Genomic DNA, 18704 nt, shown 5'->3' with positions numbered 1-18704 from the left:
TATAATTTGGTCATAATCCCATACCAAATGAATGATTGAGCAAAAAGAGTAAGAAACAGGACCTCACTTGGTCAATAATCACGTGACTGACAGATCCTAAATTTTAAGTAGGAAAATGTCAGGAACTAGCTTTAAAAATTGTTCATCATTTAATCAAATTATTTAAGTAGGAATGTTGTTCTCTTATTATTCTTGTGATATTGTTGAAAGGGCTCATTGTCCTTATGTAACCCAACAAGAGAACAAAGAGCCTGCTATCAATATGTTTAAGTTATTACCCCATTGGATAGGATATCATATAAAAGATTTTGTAAGGAAGTATTTTATGCTCTTTATATTATGAATTTCACTTTTGATTCCATCTATAGCTCATAAAACTTTTATTTTCAGTTGTGTTAGACAAGAGTTGTTGGCAGAATCAATGAAAGCCGGTACACCATTCGCCTTGTGGAATGGTCCCACAATCGTTGCCTGGTTGGAATTGTGGGTTGGGATGCCAGCGTGGTATGTAGCTGCTTGTCGAGCCAATGTCAAATCAGGAGCCATCATGAGTGCTCTTTCTGACACAGAAATACAGAGGGAAATCGGAATCAGGTGAAGTGATTTAGTTTTTTCTACTTGAATATTTTTAAGAAATTTACTTTACTAATAAAATTGTTGTGGTGTATCAATTTAACAGTGTGTATATGCTTATATATATTTTTTCACTACAGTAATCCTCTACATCGTCTGAAATTACGCCTCGCCATTCAAGAAATGGTATCATTGACAAGCCCTTCGGCTCCAAAGACTTCTAGAACAACTCTTGCCTTTGGTGACATGAATCATGAATGGATCGGTAACGTCTGGCTTCCTTCACTGGGGCTTCCCCAGTACCGTACCACATTTATGGAAAGTCTCGTTGATGCCAGGATGCTGGACCATTTGACTAAGAAAGATCTGAGGGGGCAGTTGAAGATGGTCGACAGTTTCCACAGGTAAGATAAGATAATTGAACTGTGTTTGACTTCTTCTCAATGAACTTCAATAAATATTTCTGAAATAATAATAAATTTAATATGTGGACTTTGATCCTAATTATAATTTTTTTCTTTTACTTCCCTTTTTATTTTAGGACACATCAGTTTTTATCGTCTTAAAATTTTTCTATTGGATCACAACAGTAATGTTTAAAAAATAATTTACAGATGTTAATATTTAATTCACTTTCTATTTTGAATTTTATAAATCATAAAATTTTTTTAAATAAAAATTTTAACACTGAATTTTCTATTAATTTCATTTGTTAATTTTCTAAGAGGAACAAGATTAAATACAATAACAAAGTTGATTTGGAATCCAGTTAACTGTAAATAGAGATAGTGTCTGCACATACCTTGAAGGACTTCTAATTAATAAGTTTAGTTTAACAATATGACTTTGAACTTCTACTTAGAATCATACTTCATTGATTCTGGGATCATAAAACCCTTGTCACGCCTTACTGAACCTTTAAAGATTTAGTTACTGTTTTTCTGTTTTGTGCTGCCAAGAAAATTATTTTATAAAATTTATTATTTTAAAATCTTATATTGACTAATCATCTGAACTTTGAACCAAATTAAAAACCTGTTCTATATATAAACATAAGAAATTTGTATGTATCTTCTAAAATTTTTCAGGACTAGCCTTCAGTTTGGTATATCATGCCTCAAACGGGTGAACTATGATAGGAAACAACTCGAGGAGAGAAGAAGAAACTGTGAAAATGAACTATCTGATGTTCTTGTTTGGTCGAATGAAAGAGTGATGAGATGGGTTTCATCAATAGGTCTCAAGGTAACTCTAATTGTATATTTAATTTTTGTTGTTTCACTTTATAATTCATATCTTTCAATGCAGATTTTTGTTTTAATAATTAATTTCACTTTGGAAAATATATTGATTTTTTTTCCAGGATTATGCAGTTCATCTCACCGAGTCTGGAGTCCATGGAGCATTAGTAGCTTTAGATGAGAGTTTTGACCATAACAGTATGGCTCTTGCTTTACAAATTCCAACACAAAATACCCAAGTAATTTTCAATATATTTTATTATTATTCGATTTTTTATAATTTTCATGAGATTTCATTGTGCACTTTGATATTAATTGTTCTTCATAACAACTACAACTTTAGTCAAGATATGAGCCTGAAGAATAATTTATCCCCTAGATTAACTGTATTTTTATGACCCCCTTCCTGGTCATTTCTGGCATATGGAGGGGGATTATCAAGAGTTAACCAACCTACTCCAGGTCATTAAATAGGTCAAGTTTTCATTTCATGGGACTGCCACAGAAATAAAAGTCGACTCCCAAAGCAGTCACGAGGCAGTCATTTAACTCCCTTAGCTACTAATGGCCAAATTAATTAACTGTTGCTATTCACCAAAACTCTTGCTCACAGATTGATGTAGACTCGTCTGGTGTTCCAGATGTTTAACTGACATTAGCCTATCTATTCTCCCTCTGTCAAGATCAGTATTTTGGAATGTATTTGAGAAATTTTTTAATGACGTTTTTGTTTTTACTTTAATGTATTTTTAATTATATAACAATAATGATTATTGTTTAAGTCTGTAAATAAATCTTTTTATTAATTTTTTATCCATTGAAATTAAAATCAATTAGGCCTCTAATAAATATTGTTTTTATTTTTCAAAAATAATATAAGTATGTTAATTATTAACGTTTTGGGGGACTGATCTACATCTTTACAAACTAACAATTCAACAATTAGTTCCAAATTGATCATCACAACATTATTATAAAAACGCAATTAACATTTTAAGTTATACAGTATAAGAGTATTAGATTACTTAAATTTAAATAATTTCTCATTTCGCTATAATTTTTATTAATATTCAATATATTAATAAAAATTATAGTTTATTAATAATATTTTTTTTAATTAAGCATTTTATTACATATTATATTTATTTGCACTCCTCAAAAAAAGTTTTGTATCACCTCTTCTTTCCTTCATGATGGTAGTAAGTCACCGCAAAGGTGACTTTTGATTTCAGAAGCACAGCATTAGGGAATAATAAACATTGAGGAGTTTCAGGATTAGCACCAGATTTGGAGCCAAAACAAGACAATCCTAAAAAATGTGATTGCCGGCCAATTACCTTCAATTAAGATTTAGTGTTCTTAAAGTGAACCTGTGCTATTGTGAGCTTTTATATGATGACCAGAAATGTTTTATCTCCAGGAAAACACCATCCAATCATTGCTTTGAGGGTAACAGGCTTATCAACACACCAAACCTCTCAACGCTTTCAATGTAGAGCAAAGCAACGTTCTAAGGTGTTGGAATAGGTTTTTGATCCATGGTAAAATTGAAGACAGACTCCTTAGATTATTGGTAGACAACACAAAAAAAAGTCTAAATTTAGACTGCTTGAAATCTTCTTGATGGTGCTAACCTTAGATTCTAGAAGAACCCTATGCTGCCCACTCATGTATAGAGCTCAATGGCAACAGTGCATTCAGTGAGCAAGAAACCAAGAAAATTAGTTTTTACCTTAGTGGAAGAATAGTTTATTAACCTTGCCCTCATAGCAGACAACAACCAGATGAGAGTTCATAGAGTGTTCACCATCCCTACAAGCCAAGTCGTTTGAGATACTCCAATGTTCAGGTCCAACATAGTGGCTCAGTCATATTTTGGGCTGGTATTATACATAACACCAAAACTGAAATTATAGTCATAGATGGTTTCATGAAAACTCAGATAAAAGATATCCTGGAACCTTTAGATGTGGCTCGAGCTTCGCACCTTTGGCAAACGAATATGGTCAAAACTTTATCCTAGTTGACGATAATGCTCATCTACACTGGGCAACTATCATCCAAGAGTACATTTGTGAGGAAAGTATTAACATAATGGAATAGCCTACATTCTCTTCCGACATAAACCTCGTTGAGCATGTCTGGGATTTGCTGGGCACTGGTAGGAGCCCAGAAAGTGAGGAAAGCTACTATGGAAGAGTAGAGAAACCTCAACTAAGATGTCATTAATCACTTCATTATGGGCTTACCAGTACTTTTCCAGGCCTCAATTAGAGCGAGCATAGGCAATACTGACTAGTGAATGTTAAGAATTGATTTAATTTGTAAAATTTTCAGAAGTAATTTTTTTCCATTTTGTGACTTTTAGAAAGAAAGTATCCATTTTTGTGAAATATGAAAAAGAATTTCTTTAATAAAAACATTATTTTGGATGTATAGTTTGTACTTCATGTTATGTAACTCCTTAAACTTTTACCTTTTAGAGTTTAGCTAAAGCAAGGTTGATGCAAAACTTTTTCTGATGTATGTATATTGTACTTGTTAGATAATAGTTTTATTTTTACTTATTAACTTTATTGTACTGAGAAGTATTTAAGAATAATCTTATATGTTCTTAGGTCCTTTTATCTATTGTTTGTTATAGGATTTTGCTTAATTTTATCCTATTCTTATTTTTAGGTTCGGCAGTTGTTGGAAGTTGAATTTAACAACTTGTTGTCAGTCGCAACAGAGAGGAGATTGGACCAGGACATGAAATCCTGATACGCAATACCATAGGCTTTCCATTACGGAGGAGACTTGAATCATCCAAATGATGGCCTAAATAGATAACGGTTTGTTTAAGCTTCCAGCCGGAGCTCTCCAGAGCTACATTAAAGACCCTTAACTTATGACTGCAAGGTAGCCAAAGATTAATACCAAGTGATTGGCTTTTTAACCAAATAAAATAAAAAAACTGCAAAAAATAAATTAAAAAGCTCATAGGCTTTTTTGATACCAATAGTATGTAAGAGTTAACATCTAATAACTGTCTATGTCAAAAGTGTTATCGGTATTCGTGGATGTTACCTGTATATACTTACATCCAAATGGAAAACTTGCTTCACTTACCATTATTAACTAGTCGAAAAACTACTTTGTCATTCATTAGACTACCTCCTTAAGCTATTTCATTTTTAATTATAATCTTCTGACCAGCTTTAAATATTTATAAAATGTAAAGCTAGAAAAAAAAAAACGTACAAAACTTCCAAAAGCCTCATTAACGTGTACCATTGTAAAATCTTATATGTATTATAAAGGTAAACCAAGAGGCTTTTATTTAATGTCTATAAAATAATGTTAATGACAATACTTGACTGTTACGCTATGCCTGACTGTTATGTTTTTCTTCCATCGGGATCACATAGACTAACGTGGCTTCAATAAGTATGCAGTGTTTTGTATAGCCTAATATAGTATGACATTTTTTTACATATCGGCTTTATTCACTTTTGTAGCTTGTATCCAGGTTGTCACTTATAAAAAAAAAAAAATAGTTGTTTAATATTTTTTTCTTTATTGTAAACAGCAAAAGCCACCAAGTATTATTTATCTATTACTTAAGATTTATTGAACTAATCTTAATTTTGCTTTTGTGTTTCATTTAAATGGTGATTTGAATTATAAGCTTTGTGACAAGTGTACATTACTGTAAATTTCAGGAGTGTAACATTCCGCTTTGTTACATAGCATTAGGTATATTTATTGAAATAAGTATATATATAAATATATAAATAGATTTGTACATTGAAACTGTGAACATAAGATTTGCGTTTTTCGCAAATATTGTTGGTGTTATATACATATAAATATATATATATATTATCTTAGTATAATTTTTGGCTGTTATTGTTAGTAAATTATAGTAATGTATGATTTTCACACCAAATACACTTGGTTTTTATATAACACGTCGACAATAGGCACAGCCCATTGAAAATATAATGTGAAGATAGTCATATTTTGAGTAAATGACTATTAATAATAAATATTTGAGATGAGGGGGCCATCAAGTGCTACTTTCACTAATTGTAAATATAATTCAGAAGTCGTCACAAACTTGTAGTAAATCTACCGTTTGTCAATGGCCAAGTCCTATATGTTTAGAAAATGTACTTCTATCTAAGTGTTCCACTCTTCATCAGCTAATTATTTTACTGTTATTTTTATGAAAATACTGTTTTATTGTTAATTGTTTTTGTCTTATCTCTTGTGAATGTAGTAGTATAACAATGTTCATAGTTTTTATTTCCTGTGCAAAATTGATAAAATCAAAATTACTGCCATATAACTTTTTTTTTAGAATTTAATAATGTTATACAAAATTTTTTAAACCTTGTTTTTAGATTTTATTTTCCAAAAAATTAGGTACTCAAATGTTGCCTTGTGTGTGAAACGTGGAAGAAGAGTTAAGAAGGCTATAATAATAAAAAAAAAATATATATTAATTATATGGAAAAATGTATATCCTTCCATCGTTGGCTTTTTATATCCTCAACAGTAGATGTAATAACTGCTATGAATTCTGCTTGTAAATCATGGAAATAAAACGTATGTATGAATATAACCAACTTATAAACAAATCATTTCTAGCTGAAGTACATTATTTGTTGAGAAAATGTAATAACAACAGTATTAAAACAATATTTATGGAAAGATATATATATATATAATCAGTATGTACAGGATGATTTACTTTAACTCTTACCAATCAAATGAATAGTTTATTTTATGAATGGAGTGAGAAAGTGATTCATTTTAGCACACAATATCACTCTCATGGTACTAGTTAAAATGAATGGCCCTGTATAAATCTTAATATCTTTTGCATTGTTTACAAATTTAGTATAAGTTTTCAACTGACACTAGTGAAATATTTTCCTTTTTCAGGATTTTTATTTCAATTAGGAATAAATGACAATTGTTATCGAAACATAAATGTGAATAAAAAAACCAATGTTAATCTTCAATTTATTTTTAATATGCCACTTCGTTGTAATCGAGTGCATTAGGAAATTTAAAGCACAAATATATAACCTAAAAGGATCGAAAAGTTATCAATTCATTTTCACATATTGATCTAATAACAAAACTAGAATGAATCTTAGAATCTGAATTTTTAAATTATCATAGTAAGATTGCAGTTACCATAAAGGGGATCAACTTGAGGTAAGGAACACGTACGCTCTATTATAAGCTCATATATAGAAGTCATGTATGTGTATAATACTATCAGCATGATAGTGAGCTAGGCATTAGTTCAGGATTGAAAATGAGTAGTTCTTTGCATTCAGAACATGAGTTTGTGGCTCCGTTCATGGCTCTGGTTAAAGAGAAAATAATATAGCAAACAAAGGTTTTTCAAGTAAATATAAATATAAAATGGTAGAGACTTGCAACTGCAATATTTTTGTTATATATACTTTTTAATATCCTAAAAAGAAAGGTAGTTATTATTTACATATCTTTCCAGGTAAAAACAAAATATCTTTGTGCAAAAATAATAAAGAAAACGAAGTATGATAAGCTTCATAATTTACTTTTATGTTTATCAAATGTAATTATACCAGGTAAAGAATGCTTAAAAGAAAGATGATTTAAATAACTTTTAACTTAAACAACCTTTTAATTTGTTAAAATTATTTATATAAATTTAGCAAGATAGGTTATATATATAATTATAGGTAATTAGAAAAGAACAGTGTTTCAAGGAATACAAATTATATTTTTAGTTCTTCTAGATAATAAAATAATATCAAATACAAGTTGATTCATAGCCAATCAAAGAACTTTTATAATTCAACAGTTTATGTTCAAATTTTCAGTGATTGGTCGTATTTATTATAAATACATTCAAAACCTGGTTGGATTGTTTGGATAAACGAAGATTTAAACCAAAGTAAACATTATTCTATTAGCTTATTGTAGACCTATTATAATCACAACAGTCAGTTATATCTTTGGTATATTGCCATAACATATTTATACTGTTTTTACAGACATTGAAATATTTAGTTTTAATACTTCCATATGCATTAAATTTAAATAAAAATGTTATGAAAATACCGCAAATCCAGACTTACTAAACTTGAAAACTTCACCAAATATAAGTTCTTTTTATCTTGCTGTAGCCAAACCTATTTGATAATTCTTCACATCGAAAACTGTATAATATTGGGACATGAATGCTCCACCAAAAGTCCAACCACCACCTTCGTATGGTGTAAATGAAGACAGGCAAATTGTGATGGGACCCCAACTCATCTAAAACATTCAGTTTATAAATATATATATTATGAATTTAATACCAGATGGGCAGAATAATAAATGGTTTATTACATATTTTATTAGTGCATTATTATTATTTAATAAACACAGTTATTACGTATTTACTTCTACTCCTACTAGTAAAATTACATTCATATGAAAAATATTTTTTGGTTGGTAACTTGTGTATAACCAAGGAAGTACTATATCTAGACTTTTAAGGGAAAAAATAGTTCTTATTATGAATCACCCTTTCAAAGTGCTTAGGAAGATTTGAATTGTATTGAGAGAAATTTTAGATGAAGAGTAAAAATTGAGGGGTTAAGTTTTAAGTAGCTTGCTAAAATTTTATTTAGCCCTAAGGATTTGGATTGAGATTTTGTCAGAGTAACAATTTATTGATAAAAGCTGATATAGAAAATTTATTTGTGTCGAATTCTAAATTCCTTGGTCTATAACATGAGAAGGAAGGAGAGAAGAAACTGTTAATGAACATATTTGTAGCATGAAACTGAGGGGAAAGTTTTCTAGTGGTAAAAATATAATAATAAATTTCTTTCAATCTTACTTTCTGCACAAAATCGGGTCCTTTGAGTACAAATGACTGACTTCCTATGGTAAAGGTTACATGAGGAAGCACTGGCACTCTACCACAATCAATCTGGAACAATTAAATATTTATAAAAAGAGTCAAATATTTCGTTACTGCTGAATACTGGTATTATAAAAGTTGTTAGTAGAAAAATAAAATATTTAGAATAAAAAATTTAACTCAAGTTGTCCCAATTATTCAATGCTCTGGACTGTATTTTCAGATTTAACTGATTCATTATTTCAGTAAGAAGAGAAAACACTTACTATAAATCTATTAAAATAAAATCTTCGTGCTTTTAAAATTTGATTAATTTGATGAATTTCTTCAGTAGGCCCTCTGATTTCATTGGTACTTGTATCCATTATAGCCGTACATCCTCCTTGACAAAATTGTTTTTTCTCTTGGGCTGTCTTGAGATAAATTCTGGAAAAATCAAAGAAAATATTTCTTAAATCAGGATTGCTGAAACTGATTGAAAGTATACGACATTTAAGAACTTTCTAAAATCAACCTAAGTTATTGGTGCTTCTCTGTATGTTTCCATTAATTTTATTTTCCTAGGTGTCATTATACTATTATCTAATTGTACCATATGGAATATCAGTTTTGGGTGCAATTAACTTATTAATCAATTTTTTTTACTAATTAATTAAAAATTATTTAACACTTATACATATTCCTATCTTGGAGCAGTCCTGTGAATCCTTAAAGGCCCTTTACAAAAAATAGAAACCTGAATATTTCCTTACCCATCAACTGGAATTTGCCAATAGCCAGATCTTGGATCTACCCTCACATATGTGAAGTTGCCACGGTAATGTTTAGGGTCTGTAGCTCCAAGAAGCAAGGCACCTCCCTTTTCAGTCGACAAATCTCTGAAAATGAACCCATGGATTATACTTTGTTCTTAAGATGCTTATTAAAGAAAACTTAAGCCTAATAAGTGTCAAAATTTGATATCCCAACAGCAAAAGTAAAATATTATCCAAGACACAGCTTTATTTTTTAAGAAACATAAGTACTTAATACGTCAAAATAATATATTTAATAATAATTGTTTGATTCAATAATTTTTTTTAAAATATCTTGCATCTCTACTCACAACTTTATACTTACCACTTTGGCTGCAAAGTCAATTAAAAAATTATTTGCTGTGTCTGGTAATATTGCTATAAATATTTTTTTTGTTTTGTAAACCTCAGCCATTTTGTAGACATTTTAATTATCTTTTAAATGAGCATTGGGGATGTTTTTTAAGTTAGAGGAGAAACTAAATAAAGTGAACAAGTTTCTATGGGAGCACGCGGAGAATTCTTCAAAAACAGATACAAAGTCCAATACACTGTATCTTTGCTGATACTGATTTTGTTTTTGTTATGTATAGAAGTAAATTACCATTTAAGTATTTATACAAAATTTTCCATATAATTTTATGCGATAAATAAAATTACTATTTGTCATAACTTTTTCTCTGCTTTTTCTTTAGGCATGTTTCATCAAAATATTGCCTATTGTTATAAAATTAAAAATTATTTTCTTCAGAGTTTTGGTTTAAGGATTTTAAAAAACTTCATATTTGTTTCCTCTATCTTCATAAATTGATGAAATGTGAGGACAAGAGACCCCAAGACAACTGCCAGTTTGAAACAAAATGGAAATTGGTAATCTAGTTCCTGTGATCATTCTGGGGTGCACTGTGACTTTGCAGCCAAATCTAAAAAAAGACAGCCCAGCAGTCTCATAGAAAAGTCACTGACAGTTCTGTTCTTTTATTTAGGTCTTGCTGTTTGGCCTTTCCAAAACATCTTAAATTTATTCTCATAATTGGGCAAATGAAACCTCTAGTCAACCTCTACTACAAAATAACATGATGGAAATAATGTTTAGTATTTGGCGATGGTACTGTTAAAAATGATGTCACAATCATTGGTTTCAATAAAGTATTAAGAGAGACATGTACAGCTCTTAGTGCCTTGAAAATACCTGTTTTACCTAACGAATACCTGCCACTTACCTTGTTCTTGGAGAATCGTTATAACTGTTACTGTAATGTTTATTACAGTCTTGATAGTACTGTCGCATTAGTCCTGGTGTGATAGTTGATAGTTCAAGAAATGCAATGAATCAACTGTCATGTTAACTATCCCATGTCATGCCTTGACATTGAACAATCGTACAGTTTCAGTTATTGCGACCAAAGTCAGCCACTATCATGATGTAACTGTTTGATAGTTACTGTTACATTGTACAGTATGTTTACTGTCATGACAGTATTGCCGAACTGGGTCTGATGTGATAGTTGATAGTACAAGTAATGTCAGTGGACTAACTGCCATGTTTAACTGTCATATGTATACCTCTTTTGGCTGAATAATGTATGATCAGATATAAACTACAAGTAATTTTTCTACATATCCATTCCTTTTATTAATATCTCAATATTTGGTAATTGTTTTGAATTGATCTAATTTTCTTTTTAATTAATAAGAAGTGACTTTTAAGCTTACAGTTAAAATAATTAGGAATGCAAAAATTTGAGAAGGAACATTGAAAACTTAAAAGTTGATAGTACAAAAGTGGTCGGTCATAGAAACAATACAAAAAATTATTATATTTTTAAAACCAAAACAGCCTTAAACTTTTCGTCTTACATACTTCAGCCTTATTACAAAAAATTGTACTAAAAATATAAATTATAATTATAAATATAAATTCAACCCGGGCCCCAAAAACAAATTTACCCGAGACCTTAAAATTGTATCCACCCTAGGCCCAAATAAAACAAATCGGCCCAAGGTACAGAAATTATATTCATCCCATGCCTCAAAAATAAATCAGTCCCAGGCCCCAAAAAGAAATATGCTATGGGCCTCAAATGGTCTAGGTACTCCTATGTCCTAAAATTCAAGATCTAAGGAAAAATAATAATTTATTAATAATAGAAAAAGTCTCAAATGATTAACTAAAAAAAACTGGTCGAAGGACTAGTATGACACTGAACTAGCACACCTACATATAACGTAAATCCATTTTACCCGATTACCCGCTAAGGTGAAAAATACCTGAAAATCGGCAGCACTGAATATGAAGTACCCAAAAACACCTGTGAGAAATAATAAACAGTTGAGCTAATTCGGCTAATTTACAACACAAAATTGACACTTTTTGAAAAATTCCTTGCATATATAAAATATTAAGTAAGCCATACCTATTGAAGTAGATAGAAAAAATTTCCTCCTCTACAGTTTTTTGTTTTATCATATTATAAAAGAAAGGTGTGATGCCATCAGAAACAGCAGAGGCGTCTAAATTGAGTCCAAATATACCATCTGCTTTAGAAAACAAAAATTCTTTATATGGTATACTCATTACTTCTCCAAATGTTTGGCCTGTAATATTAATCTGTCCTACCTAAAAATTGTGAAAAAACAAACAATATTTTATAAAATATAAAAAAATATATTCATAGCAGAATAATTTTATAAATATAAAAACAGTTTTTAAACTTATTAGAAGCCATAATATTGTAATAAAAAAGTTAATTAATTTATTATGAATAATAAATTTGTAAGTTTTTCTGAGTCACTTTTAGATATCACTTAAAGTCATTCAAGCAACAAGGTGTTAATAATTTCAAATTTATAATAAAAATTATATAATTTCTTCTAATTTTCATGAAATTATTTATCTCAATTTTACAATATAACAAGCTAATACACATGAATAGCTCAGTTACAAACATGACCAGCTCCATTTTTTTTTATAAAATGAGTTAGACATTGTTTCTGTCAGGTGGCTTCAAACGTGGCAGGGTCATGTGGAGCCATTTACAGCAAACAGAGTATTTGAACGAGATAAACTAAACTTCACTTAACCTTTTGCTGAATGTTTAATATTTTATTTTAGTAGTTATGGTGAAATACGTTTTTTTCAGTCCCCTGAAAACTGTTGCTAAGTAGATGTGGCCGTGTTTGTAACTAAGCTACTGATACATAATTTGTATCTATTTTTATATGGTCTATAGATCCTAATTAGAGACTGGATTTCTGTGTTATTGTACATTTTATTTGCTTCCCTTCACCATTTTCTAAACCATTCATACTTCCATTTCATGGCCTAAGAATTATTATTTTTAAATTCAATTTTGTACATTTCGGACAAAATGCATAAAATAGCATAAATAAATAATTAGAAAATTTAAAGGTATAATACAATTTATAAATATATCCAATAAGAATTAAATAAATAATGTAAAATATTCATTTTCTTTCTTTTATTAATAAAACGTATACATTATTTAATAATGCAAATAGGAATATTAAAAGGATTATCAATTCATATGCTATGTTATGGTGTTTTAACTATGTAATATGTATCATATAAAATTGGCATGCTGTTGAATTAATGATCAGATAATTTTTGATAAAATAAAAATTATACATAGTACTATAGAATATCAAGAATACATACTTGCACTAAATCTGATGATATCTTTCCAGTTAAATTGTACCTTCCCAAATCTACATTAAATTTTTTCCCAGTTGGTTTGTATGTTGAACTTCTGGATGAATCATATTTATTTCTCTATTAACTAAAAAAAAAAAAAAAAAAAAATACAAAAACAAAGTATAAATAATCCTAAAATAAAAGTTTTATCTTTTTTCATTTATGTGAGACTTGAGAGTATACACTCAGTGTGGTGTTAGGTGTATTCATCGTCTTGGTAAAGCCCATTAATGATCTAGAATTTAATTATTAATTACCCTTTCCTGATTAATAAGTAATTAATTCAACTTCTCTCAAATAAAAACTATTTATAAGTTAGAAATTTTTAATTTTCAAAATTTCTTTGAATCTATAATGTTTGCATAAAGAAAACTAATGTGCATTTATGCCTAAAGATATCTCAGAATGCAAATTAATTAATTTTATATCAATTTTTATTTATTTATTTATTGCTGTTTACAACTGTACATTATAATACAATTAGTAAATTTGATATCAGTCAAAATGGAGTGTTACAGGTGTGTAGAGAAACTATCCATTGGTAGCAGTCAAATGATGTTTTGCATTAGCAGGTCTCGTGGCCATCTTTTCAGGCATGGAAGAGGAAGCAAGGTTAGAAACAAAAAACTAGCAAAAGGTTAGTGTGTTTGGGTGGTAAGGGAGTTTCTAATGGAAGGAATGAAATCTGGTTTGGGCTAGATCAGTTACATATGGAACAATAAGCCCTTTATGATAAATAAATTATTAATTTAGTACTTTTATATAGTATCTTACAATAAAACTTATACTCACTACAAGCAATATCTATAACTGGACAGAGTACAGATGGAACCCAAAGATCACCCCATGAAGTATCGAAAACGACTTTGAAGCGTTGTCCTGGATGTCCAATCAAAACATCACCATAAAACTCATACTGAAAAAAAAAAAGTATTTTTATAGCTTTCATCTAATTCAGTAAAAAACCTCTAGAGATAGAAATAAAAATAATGTGATCAAAACTTTCGAAACTTTATGAAACTAAGTCCCCTGTAATAAATTATTTTAAAAAAATACTAAAGTAAAAATTGTAACGTATCTCACATTATTATAAAGGATTTTCTGGGTTCTATTTGATCCAGGAAAAGTTTAAGTGTTTAAAGATAATCAAAAAAGTACAATAAAAAGATCTGAAAAAACAGGCAATCACTGCTACCCATTTGCTACTAAATTTATTAAAATATTTAAAAAAATATAAATAGTTGATTTTATAAAATTTATTTTTGTTTTTTATTAAAATTCTGTTGACAATAATTGCTTTGGGAAACTGGAGCTCAAACATCTCTACCTCTCATAAATACCATCAAAACCCTTATTCACAAGATAAGAGGAAACAATCATAAAATCTGTCTGTTTCTCAATTTAAACAAACTTTTATCTTTTTAAATATTGTTACTATTGTTATGTATAGAATCCTTAAAAAAATATAAATTCCAATTAGAAAAAAATATATTTTATTCACTGATACACTTGAACCAATAAATATTTACTCTATACTAAAACTATGAAACTAACATTAAATCATTTTACAATCACACATTAAACCCAATTAATAAATTATCAAAACCACCTTACCTAACAACACAAAACACAGGAAGGTTGCTTAAATTTAAAAATTGTTTGATAAATGAAGGAGTTCTGTCACAAAAGTTTTAACATTTTGGAGATAAGAACAAAAATGTTTTATCTTTGTCCAAAATAACATATCATCAGTTTAGGAGTGTTGAGCCTTTGTAAGGAATAAAAGAACTGACTCATAGCAATCTTCATTTACCAACAGTCAGAATAAGTTAGAAAGAAGCTTACTATGCTGATTTTTTTTTTTTTTTAATTTTACAGTTAGAACCTTTTTATAGGTGTTAGTATAAGTTTTTATAGGAGCTCTTCAAACTTTAGGACCTAGATAGTTCAGGAAGAAAATTTACATTACTAATCTTCAGGAAAAACACTTAGTTATAATGAATTAAATCATTACATGGACATCCAGATGTAATGATAAATTCAAAATTTTAAGAAAAGAGGGGAGTTTTATACACCTTTATTAAAGGGGTTGAACATGCTGATGGGTTCTATACCCTTTGCAATATGAAAATAAGGAATGAAATAAGGCATTTTTTTTTTGCTATATTTACTTTCAGCAAGCATTTACTTACATCTACAGATAGGCTTTCCCTATGATGGACTTCGAACAAGAATACAATGTAACCATGAATTTATGAATAATAGTTTTCAATAAATGGACTGTTAAAAAAGAAATAAGGTAAAAAAACAACTACATATCAACTTACATCAAGAAACTTAAACAATGGAATCGTATGAGGTGCATCTTTAATAGACTCCAAGTGTTGAATGATCTCCTGATAACGAGGTTCGTCCCTGTGGGCCAATAAAGTTTTCAATGGGCTGCGGAGTCTCTTCAAAGATATACTAGAAATAAATGTTTTCGAGTTGCTCTCAAATTATTCTGAATTTATCATAATACATATTTTAATAAATCCATGATAATAGTTATTTCTCATGAGCATATAACAATATTTATGCATAATTTTCTAGGATTACATAATAATAACTAATAAATCAGCATGTTTTTTACCAGAAGCTCAGATCTATTAAGTATTTTATACACCATTGACTAAAAATCATCAACATTAAAGTAAAACTTAATTTTTAAGAATTTAGTTCTTCAAATTTCAATGAATTTCTATGTCAGTTTCTGCAATAGAGTTAGCAACTCTATTGCAGAAACTGAAAAAAAACTTAATTTTGATCTTTTACAAACTTCTTGAATTATTATATAAAATTTCATATCATAGTATTAAATGTTAGTATCGTATTCATAAAACTAATTTAATTCATAAAAGTGCTTTTTCAGCATTAATAAAATTAGAACACAAATGTGAAACTTTGCAATTTGTTCAGATTGATCAACCAAGGTCTCTTGGATCAAAAAAATATTTAATTCCTGAAGAATTTACATCATTGGAAAAAACAACTAAATTATATTAGTCTTCAATACTAGAGATATTGTCTCCTACACTTAATGGCAGTATTTCATGTAGTAGTATATGTTAGTCTTCAATACCAGAGATATGTCTCCTATACCTAATAGTAGTATTTCATGTAGTAGTAAATATTAGAGATACTGTCTCCTATACCTAATAGTAGTATTTTATGCAGAAGGAAAGATAAGTCTTCAATACTAAGAGGCTCCTCAAAACAGTAAAAGAGGGCAGAAGACACAAGACAGAACCTACCAAATGGTTTTAACTCCTTTTCTTATGGAAAAACAGTCCGGTTTCGTATCCAATATTTTTCATTATGACAAGAAGAATGGTGGAAAATTGATTTGAAAATTTTTAAAATAAATATTAAAAAAATTCATGTGGTTTCCCTTTTATTTTAAGTATTTGATCTTTAAAAATTACGAAGTAAAATTGTATGGATTCTAAACGGAGCTACATTTTTATTTGATTTGAGATATAAGAGAGGTTTGCTGTACAATTTATATAAGACTTTTTTATTAATGATATTAAAAAATATGTTTGTGCCATTAGTTTTGTTTTTTATTGTTGCATTGTTTTAAAATGTTAAGAGAACCTTGTAGAAGGAATAATCCAAAACGTTTGTTCATGTATGTGTTTGTTGATATCTTTTTAAACGGGGAAACAAATTAAAAAATTGGAGTTTTTGTTATTTTTTGTAAACAATTTGTACGGAAAGTTCGAATTACTAAAAATTTATATTATAAAATTTCATTTGCATTTTACGTCTTAGACATCAATGAACCAATTTAGTTCGGAGTCAGTCTGTAGACAAATTTGTGTCCCGGAATAATAATAGATAAAACCTTTCATTAATCAAACGTTTGATGAAATTTTCAGATAGATATCTAGATGTTTTAATTCTCAACGGCTCTTCCTATAAATTTTATTCTCAAAATCAAATTTATTAAAAAATAAAAATAAATACAATATTTTTATTTTTTATAGACTGATCTATGGACTAAGTAGACTTTATTCTTTTTTTAAAAAATAAAAATAAATACAATATTTCTATTTGTTATAGACTGATCTATGCACTAAGCAGACTTTATTCTTTTATTAAAAAATAAAAATAAATACAATATTTCTATTTGTTATAGACTGATCTATGCACCGAGTAGACTTTATTCTTTTATTAATTAACTTTTATTTGGAGATTTGTATCGGATATTTCAAGTTTATTGAGTTCTTTAACATTTTATTCTACGTTTTCGAAATGTTGGTATACCCAAAAAGTTTTCCCATAGATAAGCGTAATAGTCTATAGGCGATGCAATTTTTACTGGGCGAATCTCAATCAATCTTACAACTTAAAGCCAAATCTAACAAGCTGTTTCTCGAAATACTGGTATGCTTAGAAAAATAAATTCATGCATTAGCGATGTGGAGCAGTACAGTCGCTGAAAATTTTATCAACACCGGATAAAGTTTGACCGAACATCAATTTGCCTACTGACGTTTGTAGTCAAAAGCAATGTCTATCATTGAGATTCGAAATCACGCGATCATTAAAGATTTAAACTATTAGACACTAATGATGTTTCAAACATTAAGATTAATAAATTGAACACCAGTGATTTTTTAAAAGCAGAATCATCCTAAAATATATTTTATCCCCAAGGTTGGATAAAAAAAACATCCATCTCAAGTCAGTTTTCTCCATGACCTCCACTTCCAAGTAACACTGATAAGGTAAGGTCGCCTACCAGATGTGATGAAGATTTGTTTATCCCGAACAGCAAACGAAAATGTACAGCTGTATTTTAACTAAAACTGTAGTCGGCAGTCCTCATATCGTCGGATAGTTAATCCCTTAGGCCCAAGGAGGCTGCACATATTAGTCCAAGGGCCCAGAGGGAAAAAGAAAACTTATTTCACCACAATTTTTTATTTCTTAAATAAAAACTATACGTAGTTACTATTTAAAATTGATTTGCCTGTTAATCATTGTTGGGATAGTAAAAAATGGCAGTTCATAAAGAAAAAAAAATTATTCGCAGCTCCATACATTTAAAATTACCTACAAACAGAGTTGGGCAGACATTAGCTAAAGTTGAAACTAATAGCTAAAATTGCCATGAATACGATATTTATTTATCAATGGTCCATTCATGAATAAGGGCCGTTGCCAAGGCAATTTTAGCTATTAGTTTCTACTATAGTTAATGTTTCCCCATCTCTCTCTACAACACTAAAAAAATTAATAGAACATCACGTAGAGTGAACTTGCTAAAATATGAGCGCTAATAGATTTGTTTACCTCCAATAATTCCTGAGATATACTTTTTTAAAACGCAATATTTAATAACGAAAAATCAATAGTTAGTTTAATTTAAAAAAAACTACATCTCAGAAATTAGATGCATAGAAGTATATTAGCGTTAAAACTAAAACCATTTA

The 18704-nt window shown here is 29.1% G+C and overlaps 2 protein-coding genes across 9 annotated transcripts in view; one reads left to right on the top strand and one right to left on the bottom strand.

The window, feature by feature from the left end:
- Nucleotides 1-6826, top strand: part of Liprin-alpha (PTPRF interacting protein alpha) — a gene marked incomplete at its 5' end in the record, with an annotated part of 47387 nt that extends 40561 nt beyond the window's left edge. For all 8 annotated transcript variants that reach the window (XM_067048105.1, XM_067048108.1, XM_067048103.1 and 5 more), the window contains 5 exon segments: nucleotides 391-594; nucleotides 714-977; nucleotides 1662-1818; nucleotides 1937-2053; nucleotides 4494-6826. In XM_067048105.1, the coding sequence (XP_066904206.1) occupies nucleotides 391-594; nucleotides 714-977; nucleotides 1662-1818; nucleotides 1937-2053; nucleotides 4494-4577 (826 nt within the window).
- A 734-nt stretch (nucleotides 6827-7560) lies between these two features.
- Nucleotides 7561-18704, bottom strand: part of LOC106690232 (lysosomal aspartic protease) — a 17247-nt gene continuing 6103 nt past the window's right edge. Inside the window, exons 2-9 of the mRNA XM_014435586.3 lie at nucleotides 15552-15690; nucleotides 14007-14140; nucleotides 13189-13300; nucleotides 11927-12129; nucleotides 9468-9593; nucleotides 8982-9141; nucleotides 8692-8784; nucleotides 7561-8120 (exon numbers count right to left, since the gene is read on the bottom strand). Of these exons, the coding sequence (XP_014291072.2) occupies nucleotides 7974-8120; nucleotides 8692-8784; nucleotides 8982-9141; nucleotides 9468-9593; nucleotides 11927-12129; nucleotides 13189-13300; nucleotides 14007-14140; nucleotides 15552-15690 (1114 nt within the window). The 3' untranslated portion in view covers nucleotides 7561-7973. The remainder of the gene's footprint in view (nucleotides 8121-8691; nucleotides 8785-8981; nucleotides 9142-9467; nucleotides 9594-11926; nucleotides 12130-13188; nucleotides 13301-14006; nucleotides 14141-15551; nucleotides 15691-18704) is intronic.

Source organism: Halyomorpha halys, unplaced genomic scaffold (assembly GCF_000696795.3).
Source record: "Halyomorpha halys isolate HHAL.00 unplaced genomic scaffold, Hhal_1.1 Scaffold1622.1, whole genome shotgun sequence".
Classification (NCBI taxonomy): domain Eukaryota; kingdom Metazoa; phylum Arthropoda; class Insecta; order Hemiptera; family Pentatomidae; genus Halyomorpha; species Halyomorpha halys.
Note: the sequence above shows the minus strand (reverse complement) of the source record. Positions and strands in the feature narration are given on the sequence as shown.